The sequence below is a fragment of the Alexandromys fortis genome, unplaced genomic scaffold (assembly GCF_014885135.2).
Source record: "Alexandromys fortis isolate MF-2015 unplaced genomic scaffold, M_Fortis_MF-2015_v1.1 scaffold_242, whole genome shotgun sequence".
Lineage (NCBI taxonomy): Eukaryota > Metazoa > Chordata > Mammalia > Rodentia > Cricetidae > Alexandromys > Alexandromys fortis.
The window spans coordinates 214,560-232,397 of NW_026068123.1; the positions used below are offsets into that span (position 1 = coordinate 214,560).

At 49.3% G+C, this 17,838-nt stretch overlaps 1 protein-coding gene across 8 annotated transcripts; it reads right to left on the reverse strand.

Moving 5' to 3' along the window:
- Positions 1 to 4,893: 4,893 nt before the first annotated feature.
- Plppr2 (phospholipid phosphatase related 2) lies at positions 4,894 to 17,759 on the reverse strand. 8 transcript variants are annotated; one of them, XM_050125599.1, is made up of 10 exons: positions 16,790 to 17,759; positions 15,403 to 15,572; positions 14,618 to 14,697; positions 13,100 to 13,288; positions 12,837 to 12,972; positions 9,882 to 10,153; positions 9,013 to 9,189; positions 6,610 to 6,732; positions 6,238 to 6,289; positions 4,894 to 6,114 (listed from the first exon to the last, which is right to left on the reverse strand). In XM_050125599.1, exons 3-10 carry the CDS (start codon positions 14,681 to 14,683, stop codon positions 5,771 to 5,773), a joined length of 1,359 nt encoding a protein of 452 aa, XP_049981556.1. In that variant the 5' UTR covers positions 14,684 to 14,697; positions 15,403 to 15,572; positions 16,790 to 17,759; the 3' UTR covers positions 4,894 to 5,770. The 8 variants fall into 8 exon arrangements, with proteins under 8 accessions (XP_049981556.1, XP_049981559.1, XP_049981557.1 ...); XM_050125602.1 differs by having other exon boundaries at positions 13,100 to 13,213; positions 14,618 to 14,723; XM_050125600.1 differs by having other exon boundaries at positions 14,618 to 14,723.
- Positions 17,760 to 17,838: the final 79 nt, after the last annotated feature.

Sequence of the window (17,838 nt, forward strand, 5' to 3'; positions counted from 1 at the left end):
TGGTGCCTGCAGAAGTCAGAAGAATTTGATTCTTGGGAACTGGGGTTATAAGCAGTTATGAGTTACTCTGTGGGTGCTGAGATCAAACCTTAATCCTATGCAAAAACAGCGAGTACTTTCAAGCCTTGAGCCATCTCCAGCATTATTATTTTATTTTTTATTGTTTTTATTGAGCCATATATTTTTATCCACTCCCCTCCCTTTTTCTCCCCTCCCCTTCTGCCCTCTCTCATGGTCCTGATGCTCTCAGTTTACACAGGAGATCTCGTCTTTTATTACTTCCCATGAAGATTAGATCCATGTATGTCTCTCTTAGGAGCCTCATTGTTATTTAAGTTCTCTGGAATTGTGAATTGTAGGCTGGTTTTCTTTGCTTCATTTTTAAAAGCCACTTATGAGTGAGTACATATGATAGTTGTCTTTCTGGGTCTGGTTACCTCACTTAATATGATGTTTTCCATATCCATCCATTTGCCCACAGATTTCAAGATGTCATTTTTTCTGCTGTGTAGTACTCCATTGTGTAAATGTACCACATTTTCCTTATCCATTCTTCGATCAAGGGGCATTTAGGTTGTTTCTAGGTTCTAGCTATGACAAACAAAGCTGCTATGAACATAGCTGAGCACATGTCCTTGTGGCACGATTGAGCATCCTTTGGATATATACCCAAAAGTGGTATTACTAGGTCTTGAGGAAGGTTGTTTCCTACTTTTCTGAGAAATCGCCACACTGACATCCAAAGAGGCTGTACCAGCTTGCACTCCCACCAGCAATGCAGAAGTGTTCCCTTTTCCCAACAACCTCTCCAGCATAAGTTGTCATCAGTGTTTTTGATCTTGGCCATTCTTAGAGGTATAAGATGGAATCTCAGAGTTGTTTTGATTTGCATTTCTCTGATGACTAAGGATGTTGAACATTTCCTTAAGTCTCTTTCAGCCATTTTAGATTCCTCTGTTGAGAGTTCTCTGTTTAAGTGTGTACCCCATTTTTTATTGGATTATTTGTTCTTTTGATGACCAATTTCTTGAGTTCTTTGTATATTTTGGAGATCAGCCCTCTGCTTCATGTGGGGTTGGAGAAGATTTTAAACATTTTGTAGGCTGTCGTTTTGTCTTGTTGACCATATTCTTTGCTTTAGAGAAGTTCTCAGTTTTAGGAGGTCCCAATTATTGTTTCACTCAATATCTGTGCTACTGGGGTTATATTTAGGAAGTGGTCTCCTGTGCCAATGCATTCAAGTGTACTTCCCACTTTCTCTTTTATGAGGTTCAGTGTGGCTGGCTTTATGTTGAGGTCTTTGATCCATTTGGACTTGGATTTTGTGCATGGTGATAGATATGGGTCTATTTCCATTCTTCAACATGTTGATATCCAGTTTTTCAGCATTGCTTTTTATTCCTTCATTTGTATATGTGTCTAAGTGTGGCACTGTCATGGCACACAAGTGGAAGGAGAAGGTGACCTGTGGGAGTAGGAGTCAGTTCTCTCCTTCCACTGTGTGAGCCCTGAGATCTGAACCCAGGGTGCCATGCTTACTGGCAGACTTTTGTCCACTGAGTCATCTTGCCCACCCCTGCTTGTTTCATTAACAATATACATTATTATTATGATATATCTCTGGCTGAACATCACCTGCTTGTAGAGGCTTCACTTGAGCAAGTAACCAAAACTAATCCATCCCCTTCGTTTTTTTAGATTCATTTCTTTTAAAAATCTAAGTGTAAGCTCAATGGTGGTGGCACATACATTTAATCCCAGGAAGGCAGAGGCAGGTGGATCTCTGTGAGTGTGAGGCCACTTAGCTGTTCTGAGACAGCTAAGGTCACACCAAGAAACCCTATCTGGAATCGATGGATATATAGGTATATGTATGTATGTATGTATGTATGTATGTATGTATGTATATATATATATAGAGAGAGAGAGAGAAATTAAGTGTGTGTGTGTGTGTAAGTTTTGCAAGTTTTGCCTATATGTATGTGCACAGTGTGTGTACCTGGTGCCTCCAGAGGCCTGAAGAGGGTATCACATCCCCTCACAGCGATTTGCGGATGTTTGTGAGCCACTATGTAGGCGCTCAGGATCAAACCCAGGTCTTCTGGGAAAGCAGCCTCTCCAATGCTTCTTAAACTTTTCATCACCATCACCAATCATCATCAGTTATTAGTAGCGTGTGTGCATGCATGCCTGTGCGAGCCTGCACACACACATACGTGTGTTTGTGTGTGTGTGTGTTTGTGTGTGTGTGTGTGTGATTAGGGAGCATTCCATGGCAAGCATGTGGAGGTCAGAGAACAACCTTGTCTATCTGCTTCTCTCATTCCACCTTTGTCTGGGTTCTGGCGATCACAATCAGGTCAACAGGCTTTGCAACAAACAGGCACTCATAATTGCTGAATCATCTCACCTGCCCAGTTTTGCCTTCTTGTCTCAGGCAGTCCAGGCTGGCCTCCAACTCACTATGTATCTGAAAACAACCTTGAGTTTTGAATCCCACTGCTTTCATCTCCTAGGCTCTTAGGTTACAAGCATGTCATGCCTGGCCACAATATTATACGCTGGGGATGGAACACAGTCTCTCACACTGGGCAAATATCTACCAATAAGCTTAACTCGAAAGCCCCAAAGAGCTTTAGAAGGACTTAATTTGTAGCTTCTGAGGTTATCCGTTTGTGATGGATGCCTGAACAAGAGTATGATGTAACCTTTCTCAGCAGACTAGCCCTCTCCCTGCCTTTAAGGCCCTCCATTACCAGCCCTCTGAGTCAGCACCAAGGACAAGGTCAGTCGGGCGCTGTCCGCGGTTCTGAGACTGTGCTCCCTCCCAGTGGGTCAGTAAGCTTCAAGGTTGTTTGTGAGTTTTGCAAACAGCCCTGGTCAGTAAAGATTGAGGCTCTACAGTCAAGTGATTCTTCTCATGGCTGTTTTTCCCGTGGCTAGTGACCTGCCCCTCTACCTCCTGGAACACCTCCTCCTTCTCCGTCTGCTCTTCATTCACTGAGTTCCAGTCACACAGTCGTCCTTGTTTATTCCTTCTGGAGATGCCAGGCATGGGTCTTGCCTCAGAACCTTTGCACTTTCTGTCTTGTTTACCTAGGGTTCTTATTGTCACACACTCCCCCAGTCTCTCCAGGTGTTCAGGTGACTCTCTTACTGCTACACATCTATCTCCAGATGTTCATGTGACTCTCTTACTCTACACATCTACCCTATCTCCAGATGTTCACGTGACTCTTACTCTACACATCTACCCTATCTCCAGATGTTCACGTGACTCTTATTCTACACACCTACCCTATCTCCAGATGTTCATGATTCTTTTTCTTCACATCTCGCCTATGTTGTCTTTTTCTCAGTGGACTCCCAGAAAACTCTTTATAGCCTCTGTCTCCATTCAGAATTCTCTCATACACACTTTCTCCTTTGTTGCTGATGTAGCCCAGGCTGGCTTCCAACCGGCTGTGTATCTAAGGATGGCCTTGGATTCCTCATCTTCCTGCTCCTCTACCTCCCAAGTACTGAGGTCACAGGCATGTGCCACTAGGATTAGGCACTCACTCACTCTGAAAATGTTTCATTATCTCTATTTAATGATGGGGAGGTGACTCTGTGCTAAGATCAAAGGACAGTTGCATGAGTTGGTTCTTGCTTTCCACCCTGTGGTTCTAGAGCAACAAACTCAGGTTTGACTGCAAGCACCTTTGCCCAGTGATCCATCTCTCCAGCCCTCCAATTTTTTTATTTTTTCTTAATATTTTTTATGGTTTAACTTTATTTTATGTACATTGGTGTGAAGGTGTCAGATCCCCTGCAACTGGATCTTCAGACAGTTGTGAGCTGCCCATGTGGGTGCTGGGAATTGAACCCGGGTCCTCTGGAAGAGCAGTCAGTGCTCTTAACCACTGAGCCATCTCTCCAGCCCCCTCCAATTTTTTAAACTTAAAAAACATCTTTAATTTTGTGTGTGATTGCATGTATGTATTATGCCATGTGAGTGTGGGTGCACTCGGAGACAGAAGACAGAATCAGCCCCCTGTGAGACAGCCTACGTGAGTGCTGGGACAGAACTTCACTCAGCCTTGTCTCCAGCCCCCTTTTAAAATTGTGATTGTTTTAATTATTATTATTTCAGAGGGAGGGAGACAGAGAGGATGTTCCAAGCCATACATGTGAAGCTCTCCATGGTTTGTCTTCTCCTCCAACCCTGGGTTTTAGGGATGGAACTCAGGTTGTCAGAAGCTGAGAAAAGTGTGTTCGCCTGCTGAGCTAGCTCACTGGCCTTCGCTCCTTGATTCTTACATCATATCCCTGGCTTGAGTTTTCTGCTGATCAAATATCAATATCTAACATACCAGAGGTCTAAAACGCAGATACACCTGCAATCCCAACACTCAGGAAGCTGAGGGAGGATGGTCATAGGCTACATAAAATCACAGAAATCTCAAGCCTTTTCTTAAATCTGTGAACCTAGAGTTTGGAATTATAGGGTTCCATAGTTGAGACTTTGGGGGCTGTGTGTGACAGGGTCCCAGGTAACCCAAACTGATCTCCAAATTACATTGTCGCCAAAAACGATCTTGAATTCCAGATCCCCCTGCCTCCACCTCCCCCGTGTTTGACTACAGGCACAGGCCACTACACCCAGTGTATGAGAGTCTGAGGATGGTTGGTTAGGCAAGGCCTCTTTCAGCCACCCCACATCCCTAGCCCTGATCCAGGATTCTGATTAATGTTTCTGGCCCCACGACCATACTGCCTCTCCACACTTGTCCTTAGATCCACTGCAACAACTCACCCACACCCTATTCACAGCCGCCTAGAGCCAGTGTTACAGTCTCCCCATCTTCCAGCACTCGGGGGAGGCGGGCACTGAGCCAAACTTCTGTTACAAACAGGTCTTTATTAAAGATGAGGAAGGAGGCAGGGAGGGGGGACAGTGTCTCATCTGCCCACTGCCTTTGGCTATTCGGGGTAGGAGAACCCCCTCCTGTTTCACCCATGCCCCACAAGATGGTACATCTGCATGAGGCTGAGGCATAGGGGGTCCCTATGAAGAAGGGTGGGTCCCAAGAAAATAAAGTATTTTTCCACAGCCCTAATAAATAATAGAAGGTTTGGGGGTGCCCTGGGCACAGCCAAGGGGAGACAGCACCCGAAACTCCAAAACCAGTGAACTGGGGCAAGCCCTACTTAAGTAGAGTTGGGTGCACCTGGGAGAGAAGCTAGAAGGGTAGGGGTGCCGCAGGATCCAGTTATGGGGGAGCCTGCCCCTCACCCTCCAGCTGGGAGAGTCTCCTTGGCTTTGACTTGGTTTTGACACGGGCGGTCCCCCATTGATTGGAATCATTCCCACCCACTCTTGGCAATTCTGAAAGCCAAGGGCTCCTATTGGCTGTACAAGACACTGAACGTTGGCGGGAGTTGCCCTCTTGCTTGAGAAAGCTAAGAAGTGAGAGGTTCCCGTTGGTTGGAGTAAACTTTTAGGTTGAATTCTGAGAACTAGGAGCCAGGCAATGGCCGATTAGGTCAAACGTCAGCCGTTAAAAGGGCAGTCCTAGGGACATGAGCCCACCTGGTCTGTTTTTTGCTTACCCGGATGTCCCAGAAGGCCAAAGAGCAGTCAAGAGACCCCCAACCCCACCCCAAAGTGTCCTTCCAGCCATCTTCTGACGCTGAGCCAGGCTGGTTTGGGGGTCAGGGTCCTTTAGCACTCACGTGGCACACGTACGCGTGGCAGGGACACTGGGCATATTTTAGGTGGTGGGTCTCACAGCAGGTGGTCGCGGCTGGCAAACAGATAAGGGCTGAAGTTGTCGCGGTGGAACGGGGAAGGATGGAGCCCACTGAGGGTGTACAGGTCCCGTAGCAGGGGCGTGGGCAGCAGCAGCTTCCTGCCACGTCCACCTCCCCCGCCTGGGCCCCCGGGTCCAGGGGACGAAGGCGAGGGACCCTGGCTGGGAGTCGGTGCGGGCAGGGGCATCGGCAGCGGCAGGGGTGTTGGCTCAGACCTCAGTCGAGGGCGGGGCACACGGGGTGAGGAGCACATGGCTGGGGCCCTGGAGGACACACAGCTGGGAATCAGGTGGCCACGGCGGGCACAGTTCTGCGGCTCTAGAGGTGACATTCGGAGATGAAGAGGTTAGCAAACTGGTAGAGTGGCACAGAAGCCCAGGTGAGACCTCTGCCCACCTGGAAGAGCCCCCTCTTCATCGCCCCCGCTTCCTCAACACTTACTGGATGGGGTGAGCCGTGCCGGTGTCGAATGCGGCCTGCAGGTCTCGGGTTCCTGAGACAAAAACGAAGAGGGAAGGGGCTAGAGGACCCCAGGACCCCCCAACTCACAATCAAAAAGGGCTCCTCAGCCAGACGCCCCCATGGAATCCGCACCAGAGATCTCCGGATTAACGATGCAATTTGGGAGGGAGAGGGTAGTGTAGCCTTTCACTCCGGAAGGCTGCTTTCCTCCTAGGACTTCATCCCCAGAGCTGGATGACTCCCTCTCCTCCTACCCCAAGAGGAGGATCCTTATCGCCCGATTTCCTACTTCCCTGTGTCTCCTCCACCCACCACCCTCTCCAGCCCGGAGCAGCTCCCGGGCCCCCTTACCTGGGCCACACTTAACTTTTCGAGGGGGCTGTCCATAGTTGGGGCCTGGCTCAGGTCCTCCCAGGGAGAGAGCCTTCGACCAATGGGGGGTCGGCTCTGGAAGTTGTGCACAACACAGGTGACCTAGGCCAGAGAGATAGAAGCGTGTGCGTGTTGAGGCCCGAGACCAACAACACAAGAATTATAAAAAATTTTTCAAATAGAAACTGAGGTTAGGATTTCCAAGCGCATATAGCTGCCTTTCTTTACAATTTTACTATTTATTTATTTATTTATTTATTTATTTATTTATTTATTTATTTATTTATAGGGTCTCGCTATGGCTGTCCTGAAATTCTCTGTGTAAACCTGGCTGACCTTGAACTCGACAGAGATTCACCTGCACCTCCTCCGAAGTGCTGGCACCAGGCATGCACCACCATGCCTGCCCTGGCCGCATTTATAGGCATGATATTTGGTATATTACAGTTATTTGGCATGAATATTGGTTCTTAAAGTTTTTGAGATTTATTTTATTTTCTGTCTATGAGTGTTTTGCATGCATATCTGTGCACTTGCATACTTGGTGTCCATGGAAGTCAGAAGAGGGCATTGGACCCCATGGAACTGGGGCTACAGGTGGTTGTGAGCCACCATGTGGGTGCTGGGAACTGAACCCAGGTCCTCTGCAGGAGGGTCAGTGCTCCTACATGCTGAGCCATCTCTGCAGCCCTGAATATAGATATTTCAATGTTTCAGAAAGTAGTATTACTTTTTATTTTAACTACTCACTTTGTGGGGATCACCCACAGCATTTGTAGAGGTCAGGGGAAAACTTTAGGGAGTTAGTTCCTTTGCCAGATGAGACCTGGGATGGAATTTACTCTTAGGCAATTATGCAGTTGTCTTCACCTGATGAGCTTCCTCCCTAGCCTTTCCCCAATGTTCCAGGAAGAGCTGAGTTTTGGCTCGCTCCATAGAATGCTCGCCTAGCATGCAGGAAGTCCTGCGTTTCATCCCCACAAAATCAAGGCATTGGTGGGGCATGACTGGAATCCAGCACTAGGATGACAAGGCAGGAGAAGGCAGGAGGATCACAAGTACAAGGTTATGTTTGGCTAGACAGCCAGTTCAAGGATAGCCTGAGCTACGTGAGATCCTGTCTAAAAAAAAAAAAAAAAAAGGCTTGCCAGGAGTGGTGGCACACAACCTTAGAAAGGCAGAAGTAGTCACATCTCTATGAGTTCAAGGCCAGCTGCTGGTCTACACTGTGCATTGCAAGCAAGTCAGGGTTGCACAGTGAGACTCCGTGCCCCCCCTCCCCAAAAATAAAGAAAAAAGAAAAAAGAAAAGAAAAGATGTTTTATTAATTCACTATATAGCCCTGGCTGGGCCTGGAACTCACTATGTAAACCAAACTGCCCTCAAACTCAAGAAATCTGCCTGTTTTTGCTACCCAAGTGCTGAGACTAGAGGAATGTGCCACCGTGCCTGGTCAAAATTTTCTCTTTTTTTTTTTTTTTTTTGTTTTTTTTTTTTTTTTTTTTTTTTTTTTTTTGAGACAGGGTTTCTCTATATAACAGCCCTGGCTGTCCTGGAACTCAACTTTATCAACCAGGCTGACCTCAAACTCACTGAGATCCACCTGCCTCTGCCTTCCAAGTGCTGGGATTAAACGTGTGCACCACCACTGCTCAGCCAAAATATTCTTTAAAAATATATTTAAGGGTCTGGGAAAGTGGCTCAGTGTTTAAAAGCAGTGGCACACACACACACACATTTAATGCAGGCAAAACTACACAAATCTTTAAAATATATGTGCATTTTTAAATGCATGGGTGGTGTGCATGTTTGTGTATACTCAGGTGCATGTTTGAGGGTGGGTGGGTGCGTGTATACTTGTTTGCACATGAGGGTGTGTTCTGCTGTGGAGGTCACAGGTTGGTGTGTGTGAAAGGCAGGGTCAGTCTCTGATGTCACTCCTCCGGAGTGGTCCACCTTGCTTTTTGAGACTGAGCATCCCATGGCCTGTAGCCCCCAGATTAGGCTAGACTGGCTGACCAGTGAACCCCAAGAGTCTGTCTCCCTGGTGCTGAGATGTCAAGCACACCACTTCTGGCTTTTACATGGGTGCCGGAGACCTGAACTCAAACCCTCATGCTTGGCAAAGCAAGCGCTTTACCAATGGCGCCATGTTCCCCTGTAAAATAGTATTTATTTCAGTTGCAGAGTGTGGTGGCATCGCTTTAAATTTTGCTCACCATGGCATGAACCGGTCGGCCCATTCTAGGATGAGAACAAGCAAGCAGACAGGGTGAAAGTAAAGGACACCTGCCCTTCCCAGGCACGCAGACTCTGTATACCCTTCAGCATCACTGAGCAATTAGGCCTCTTGGGTGAGGGATGAGCACAGAGACGACTCACCAGAAAGGTGGCGATGGCGGCCCCAGTCAGAAAGCCTGCCAGCACGTCCGACCAATGGTTGCGATACTCTGCCACGCGGACCACGCCCACGAGGAAAGCGGGGCACAGCAGGGCCAGGCAGAGAGAAGGTTTCACCAGGCGGGAGCCCTTCACGCGGAACACTAGGGTCACGTACATCTGTGGGACCCAAACTGATCAGATGATGAACCCACGCTTTTCGGGTCAGAGCAATGGAGGCTTGAGGAATGGCTTGAGGGACTGGGATGGCAGGGGAGGGATTCCAAGGGTCCCAGGGGTCCTGCATGCAGGTAGTGTGGTCAGAGCACCAAAAATCACAGATAAGGGTCTATGTTCTATGCACACAGAACCAAGGAGCAGAATCGGGGTCTAAGGGGCAGATCCGGGAGCTCCAGAGGTAGCCTCGGAGCCTTGTGTAACACAGAAGTGGTCAGGATGGGACATATCAACCATTTCAGAGGCCAGAAAAAAGGAAAGAAATCAAAGTAATAGAACAAAGGACTAGAGAAAGGCAACGGACAGAATTATAGAGTTAGGGGCGTGACCAAAGTAACAAAGGGGAGGGGCGAGGGCTCCAGAAGGCGGAGCCAAAGGCCACAAACTTAGTTTCCTAGCCACTATCCAGGGCCTGCGTCTCTTAGCAACTCCAAGGGGCTGAGTCCCAAAAGGCAACATCCAGGACAACTGGGGAGCAGTCAGGGTTCTAAGGCTGGGATGCACCACGAGGGTGTGTGGCTTCATGAAGGATCCAAATCAGTGGGCGTGGCCTCACTCCCAAAGCTCTTCCCCCCTCTGTCAAGCACCCCCACCCACCAACTCTAGACCCTTGGTTTCTCCCGCCAGGGGCTCACCGCAGTGTAGGTGACCGCGTAGGCGCACAGGGCCGCGTCCTTGCAGGGGAAGGCGCGGCGTGCAGCGGCCACCAGGCTGGGGCTGCCTGCACAGGCGCTCTGGTCCGTGACGAAGCGGTCAGGCCCTGGCCGGTCAGGAGACGGTGGTGGGCAGCCCAAGGCCGTGTAGTTGGGGCGACACACAGACAGGAAGTGAGGCGTGGGGTTACCGGTCACCACCTGTCCCGCATTTGCAAAGATGGTCGTGGTGAAGAGGCCAAAAGAGTACACTCCTGGCGATTGGGAGAAAAGAGGTCATATCCCTTCAACTGGGTGCCCCATACAGTTCCATTAAGCCCCCTTGGTTATGTCTAAAATTAATTTTTATGCTGGTGGCGCACGCCTTTAGTCCCAGCGCTCAGGAGGCAGAGGCAAGCGGATCTTTTGAGTTCGAGGCAGACCTGGTCTACAAAGTGAGTTCCAGGATAGCCAGAAACTACACAGAGAAAGTCTTTTTACATTTTTTTTTATATTTACATGTAAAAAAACCCAGTTTTTACATTTACTTATTTGGGTTTTATTTATTGTGTAGACACTGCTATGCTTTGTGTGGAAGTCGGAGGATAGCCTGAGGCATTTAGTTCTTTTCTTCTGCCACACAGATTCTGGAATTCAGGTAGCAGGCTTGGCAGCAGCACCTTTGCCCACTAGCAATTGCTGGTCTCCATTGTCTTGCTATTCTTAGGATGGCCACTAAAGTCAGTGTGGGATCCGATGATAACTGGGCTGCAGTCCTCTTATCTTTGGGCCCCTCCCTATAGTAGATATAGATATATATCCACTGTCTGTCTCTAAGAAATCAACTGTGGCAGGACAAGCCCCTTGACTCCATCCCCGCTACCCTGGTACGGCTCAACACGACTGTATCAGGAGTTTGGGAACTCCAAGGAAGATCCTATGGAAATGTCTGGGATTCCTCCTCTCTGTGCTCTTCTCTTCCTCTTATATTTCTTAAGAATTACAGCGGGGCGATGGTGGCGCACGCCTTTAATCCCAGCACTCGGGAGGCAGAGGCAGGTGGATCTCTGTGAGTTCGAGACCAGCTTGGTCTACAGAGCTAGTTCCAGGACAGGCTCCAAAGCCACAGAGAAACCCTGTCTCAAAAAAACAAAAAAACAAAAAAACAAAAAAAAAAGAATTACATTTATTTTGGGTTGGAGAGATGGCTCAGCAGTTAAGAGCACCGGCTGCTCTTCCAGAGGACCCAGATTCAATTCCCAGCACCCACTGCTCACACCTGCCTGCAACTCCAGTTCCAGGGGTCTGACACCCTCACAAACACACATTTCTTTGTTTCTGTGTGCCCAGGTGCATGGAGATCAGAGGATAACTTGTGACAGACTTTTCTGTCTGTCCTTCTAGCATATAGGTCCTAGGGATTGAACTCAAGTCATTAGACTTGGTAGCAGACATAGTAATTTTACCCATGACCCCCCTGACCCAGCATGCCTCCCCCAACTCAGGCAGAGTCTAGCTATGTAACCCTGACTGGCCTTAAGTTTGCTATATAGACTAGGCTGGCTTGGAACTTAAAAAAAAAGACTTGCTTATTATTTTTATTTATGTGTATGTATGCATGCCTTCATGAGTTTATATGTACCACATGGATGCAGGACCAGTGGAGCCAGAGGGTGTCAGATCCCCTGGAGCTAGAATCACAGGCAGCTATGGATTGCCTGCTGTGGGTGCAGGGACAAGAACCATGGTCCCCTGCAAGAGCAGCAAGCATTTTCAACCACTAAGACATCTCCCTAGCCCGTCCCTGACCAGAACTTTTGAGAGTTCAGATTATAGGAATGTGCCAGCCCACACAGCTTTTTTTTTTTTTTAAAGATATTGACTCACTCTGAGGCCCAGGCTAGCTTTCAGACTTGCGATCTTCCTAACACAGCCTCCAAGTCCTAGGATTTTAGATGTGACAAGCACACGGGCTTGCATTCTTCATGTGACAACCTCAGGTGTCAGTCTTCTGACACCTTCACATTTGGAGACAGAGCTTCTCACAGGCTTAAAACTTTGCCAAAAGGCACACCAGGTGGCCCAAACCTTCCAGGGACCCACCAGTCTCCACCTCCCATCTTACTGTCTCTGGGACAAGCAATGTGTGCCACCCCGGCTCTTAAAAAAGATTTTCTTGGGCTGGAGAGATGGCTCAGCAGTTAAGAGCATTGGTTACTCTTCCAGAGGACCGGGTTCAATTCCTGGTCCCCACATGGCAGCTCACAACTGTCTGTAATTCCAAACATTATCATACAGACATACATGCAGGCAAAACACCAATGTACATAAAATAAAAATAATAAATTATATTTTAAAAAAATCTGGGCAGTGGTGGCAAACACCTTTAATGCCAGCACTTGAGAAGTAGAGGCAGGTGGATCTCTGTGAGTTCAAGGCCAGCCTGGTCTAGAAAGTGAGTTCCAGAACAGCCAGGGCTACACAGAGAAACCCTGTCTCATATTTATATGATTTTCTTTTATTCATGTGTGTGCGTGTCTGTGTCTCTGTGTGTGCATTAATGTACCCATGTATATGCACTTGCATGAATGTGTCTATGTATGTATGCATGCCTGTGTCTATAGGTAATGTATGTCTTTGTATGTATGCCTGTATCTGTGTGTGGATACATGCATGTATCTATGTGTGTGTTTGTGAATGCATCTCTATGTGTGTGTATGCCTGTATTATATATGTGTGTCCATGCGTATGTATGCATGTGCTTGCCACATCTTGAGTGTAGTAAGAGGACAACTCAGGAATCAATTCTCTCCTTTGACCATATGGATAACCAAACTCATGTCAAGCTTGGCAGCAAGCGCCTATACCCACTGAGCCATAAGATGGAATTGTTCCTTTGACCCTGAACTCACCACCCTCCCCAATACCATTGGACTAACCCCAGGCTGCATCTCTCACCCAGGAAACGGACCAGCCTCCGAAGTGGGGGACTGAAGCGGCAGCAGGCCCCGGACACGATGGTGCTCTCCCCACTGACAGGACTGGCGGAGGGGGGAGCAGGAAAGAAGGCACGTGCCAACTCCCCCAGCAGGATCTGTGGACAAGACCAAGATGGAGGTCTTCCTGGCCTCAAAGGCCAGGGCTCCCCCAGCCCCAACCTGGCCTTCCTGACTTCTGGGAGTTTCCCTGGCATCCAACCTGGGTGGCCCACACTATCTCACCGTGAGAGTGGGCCCAGCAGTGACCAGAGCATAGATGAGGGCAGGAGGTGCTCGGCTGGCAGCCTCAGGCCCGGGGTACGGCTTGGCATAAGCGCTGTCATAGCAGAAGAAGCCCTGGGTGTGCACAGGGAAGGTGTCCGTGAATTCCAGGCGGTACGCAAGCAGGACCACAATGCCCAGCAACACAGACTGCAGCGGGTCAGGGCCAGAGAGAGGCAAAGAGAAACAGGAGGAGGTCAGAGGCCATGAGGCCATGGAGAGAGAGAGAGAGAGAGAGAGAGAGAGAGAGAGAGAGAGAGAGAGAGAGAGAGAGAGAAAGAGAGACAAGAGGAGAGGACAGAAGGGAGACATTCTTACTTCCCAACAACTGGAGCTATCATTCTGTTTTCTCTTTTTCTGATGCATTTTGGTTTTGTTCTGTTTTGTCTTGCATTTTTTTTCCCGAGGCAAGGCCTCAAGCAACCCAGGATGACTGACAACTCACTATGGAATTGAGGATAACTCCTGCCTGGTACTGGGGTTGTAGGTGTAGGTCAGTACACCTTGTCTATTCGGTGCCAGGGATGGAGCTCAGGGCTTTGTGCCAGCTAGGCAAGTTTCTACAAATTGAGCCACAGCCTCCATCCATCTTTTATTTATCTATATACTTACTATTTTTTAAGATGGTCTCTTTATGTATCTCAGGCTGGAATAGAAACCATAAACTTTTTTGTTATTTTTGTTTTGAGACAGGGTTTTCCTATGTATGTAGCTCTGGATGTCCTGGGATTCATTCCTGCCTCTGCCTCCTGAGTGCTGGGATTAAAGGTGCAGCCACCACCTTCTGGTTTGTTTGCTTTGAAACAGGATCTCACTCCACAGTCCTGGCTGGCCTGGAAGTTACCGTGTATATGGAATGGACTTGAATTTGTAGGCGTTCTCCTGCCTCTGCCTCCTGAATGTTAGGATTATAAGTATGCATCACAGTGGCTGTGCCTTGTGATTTCTTTTCTCTGTCTGTCTTAATCATTTCTTGAGACAGTCTTATGTAGACTAGGCTGGCCCTGACTTTCCTGAATGCTTCTCCTTCAGCCTCCTAAAAGCTGAGGTGTGTGTCACATATGTGCCACTATGCCCTGCTGACTATGCTCATTTTAGATGAAGTAACTGGGGCTCAGGCAGGCAAAGTCCCAAAGTGTGAATGGATTAGGGCTGAATGGGGCTGGAATTCAGAAACGCTTCTGAGCCCAACCCTGTCACCACATCTCAAGAGAAAGGGGGCAGCAGCTAAAGCTCTGGGGGAGTGGGGTATGAAAGGGGGGGGGGGGGGGGGGGGAGAGAGAGAGAGAGAGAGAGAGAGAGAGAGAGAGAGAGAGAGAGAGAGAGAGAGAGAGAGAGAGAAAACTGGGCTGGAGTCAGGGAGTTTGGGAAAATGAGCGTGGTTAAGGGTTGGGCCAGGAACAGGGAGACAGGCTGGACAGGGATAAAGGGATGAAACACGGATCAGGCACCCTCTCAGAGTGGCTCTGAAGTCCTCACCTCCACGAAGACGAAGCAGGGGATGATGGAGAAACTCCGCTTCAGGTGAGGTCTCCCTCCAGCCATGGTGAAGGCTGGGCCTGTGGAGGAGGAGGGAGTGGGAACTCTAGGGGCACAGGAGTACATAAGGCTTCATGGAGTTCGGAGTCTGCTCTTTAACCCGTTTCCCACCCTGCTGGGCCGGCCTCTGCCCACTGGACATCCCTGCTCCTCCTAACAGCAAGCTCTGGTCTACCAGAGACCTAAGACTTTTTTTAAAGTTACATGTATTATTTTGCTTGTGTACATGGGGGCCCCAACATTTGTGTGGAGGTCAGAGGGCAACCTGCAGGAGTTGATACAAAAGATTCTACAGTGGTCTCTTCTCTCTCCTTTCTATAAAATTCTAATCAGACCCCATGCCTTTTAGGGGGACCCTTAGTCAATCTTTAGAGGAGACACCTCCAGCTTTAAAGAAGGGTGCCCTTCTCTTTGGTACCAACCTTAATCATATTTTAGGGAATTTCATCTTCTTTTTCCAGGAGATCCAATGCTTCCTGCCCTCTCCCACCAGGCCCTTTCTCCTAGGCCCTTCCACCATAGCCTCCATATGGAGCCCCTACCCCACTCCCACCCCCATGATCTGTGGTGCAGGCTGATAGCCAGACCCTCCCTCTCTCCCAGCTGCCTTTCCCTCCCCCCTCATCCTGTCAGTCCAGCTGCCTCCCTCAGTCTCCTCTCGCCAACCCCCTTCATCTGACTTCAGTCCTCAAGGGACTTCTACACACAGTGACACCTGCTCTCACCTGTGAAGGTACCCTAGGGCTTCCCACAGGCCTCCACCTCGACCACCACCAGCTCACAGCCACTCCTGGAGGCCAGCAGGGCGAGGACACTCATCTCCATTGTACGGATGTGGAAACTGAGGCCCAGGAAGGTGAGGGTAGGCTCTGTGTGTCCAGGGCTCCATTGAGGCCTACTCCACAGAGTGACATATTGGAGACAGAGTCACCACAGGTTCCAGAAGTACAGTGACTCTCATGGGTACTCCCACAAGATACAGCCCAGTCAGGGCTCCCATCCCAGACTCTAGAGACAGGGACACCTCAGAAGATGACATTCCTCTAATCCACAGCAAGATCCAAGCACACTGTGTGGGGTGCCTGTCTCATGCTGAGCAAACCAGGTTTGCTCATTCACACAAGTCCCCAGTACTCTTAAACACACACACATACACACACACACAAACACACACACACACAGGAGATTTTGCATATGGCCTGTCATAGACACCCACACGGATAGAACATACCCCCTCAAGCACACAGTCAGAGAGACATCCCAGCCCCCTACAAGCCCTTACCCTGACACAGTCACCACCATAGACTCAAGGTTGCCAACACACTTCAGAGTCAGAGCGGAGTCACTCCACCCAATGAGAGTCACAGAATGGGTCACAGAGTCACACCCCCAGTTACAAGGCACTCAATGACAGTCACGCACACAAACACCCCCTCCAGTCATAGACAGTGTGCCATCCACAGTCTCAGCCACATGGTCAGGCAGGGGTGTATGTGCCACACACATACAAAGGGCATGTAAGATCAGACACCTGCCAGATTGCAAAACAGGCACGCACACCATCAGAAAGAACACAACAGTAACCACAAAATGACAGCCAGATCACACAACTAGACACCTAGACACACACACAGTGCAAGCAGTCATACAGACATCCTAAAGAAGCCAGTGCGTTCCGTGTCTCGTTCTCTCTCTCTCTCTCTCTCTCTCTCTCTCTCTCTCTCTCTCTCTCTCTCTCTCTCTCACACACACACACACACACACACACATCAGCGGACACACCCGAATCCATCACTGCCAGAGAACCACACAACCAGTTACACAATCAACCACACACCAACACGGGGCAGCCACACCATTATTCACCCACAGCCACCCTCGCAGCATTGTGACCTGACTCCTGAGGTCTCTGGGGTTCCCCTCTCCAGGTTCCCCTCCCCCAACCCCATCCAAAGCCCAAGATCACCGCCTCCCCACTCTCTAGCTACCCTTCCCCCAAAATGGACCCGCAGGGAACGTATCTGAGAGACCCAAGTCCCCGGTCTGGACCTCCGTGTCCGGCCTGGGCAGCCCCCGGGCTGGGAAGAAGAGGCGCCCACGCTCCTCCCTCACCCTGTTTAGGCCGCCGCCGCCTGAGCCCCCACTCAGTCTAGACGGTACCGGCGCCGCAGGACAGTCAGACAGACCGCTGATCGGGCAGGCGGACACAGGCAGAGATAAGTCTGGACCGCCGGGCTTGCAGCTCCGCGCAGACTCCGTGGACGAGGCAGGGGCGGGGCCACAGAGAGCCTTATTTGCATAATCCAATGAGGCGGGGAACGGGATGTTCATTTGCATAGCCCATGGGGGCGGGCCACAGCGCCGTATTTTCAGGAGGGCGGAGACATTGGTCCCTTCATTTGCATAACACTGTGGGCGGGGCTATAGATCATTCATTTGCATAACTAAAAGAGGCAGGCAGGACGTGATGGCCGACATTGGAAAAGAATGGAGAAAGAGGTGGGTGGGGTAGACTGAGGGACGAGAAGAACTCAGTCTCTTCGATGGACACTCAATACCATGCTTCTCCCCATCTGGGCACCGAGATCCAGAAAGGAAGACTCTATCTGGATAACCAGGTCCATTTTCGAGCTTGTGACAGGGTCTAAAGCAGCCCAAGCTGGTCTCCAGTTCTCTTTGCAGTTAAGGCTGGCTTTGAGCTTTGTATCCTCCTGCCTTCATCTCCTAGGGTGCCATAATTTCAGGCCTGTTCCACCAACATCTGGAGTGGGAACCCAAGGCTTCCTATACGCTAAACAAGCACTATCCTGATTTTGTGTTTTTAAATTTAAATTACACTTATTTATTGGGGTGTGCGCCATGTTTTGCGTGTATTTAGAGGTTGGAGGACAACGCGCATGAGTCGGTTCTCTCCTACCATTGGTGGGGACCTGGGATCACACTCAGGTCTTCAGGCCATTTGGCATGCCCATGGCTGTGTTTTTCTCTAGCATAGGCTGGGCTCAGGCTTGCTGTGTTAACTTTGAGCTGATATGCCTACGACTATCTACCTACCAAGCGCTGGATTACACGCCCAACTGACACACCCTAAATCTTGTCTCAATGTCCTAACTAGACCCACACGTCCTCAAAAGTGCCCCGGTCTCTGCATCCTTTGAGAA

Bases quoted from the DNA above. Each gene is read 5' to 3' on its own strand.
- Plppr2 (XM_050125599.1), bottom strand. From the start codon at position 14,683: ATGGCTGGAGGGAGACCTCACCTGAAGCGGAGTTTCTCCATCATCCCC. The intron at 10,154-12,836 runs GTGAGAGATGCA...CCCAATCGCCAG, and splicing joins GAGGCTGGTCCGTTTCCTGG to GAGTGTACTCTTTTGGCCTC. The intron at 6,290-6,609 runs GTAAGGGGGCCC...TTTTTGTCTCAG, and splicing joins AAAAGTTAAGTGTGGCCCAG to GAACCCGAGACCTGCAGGCC.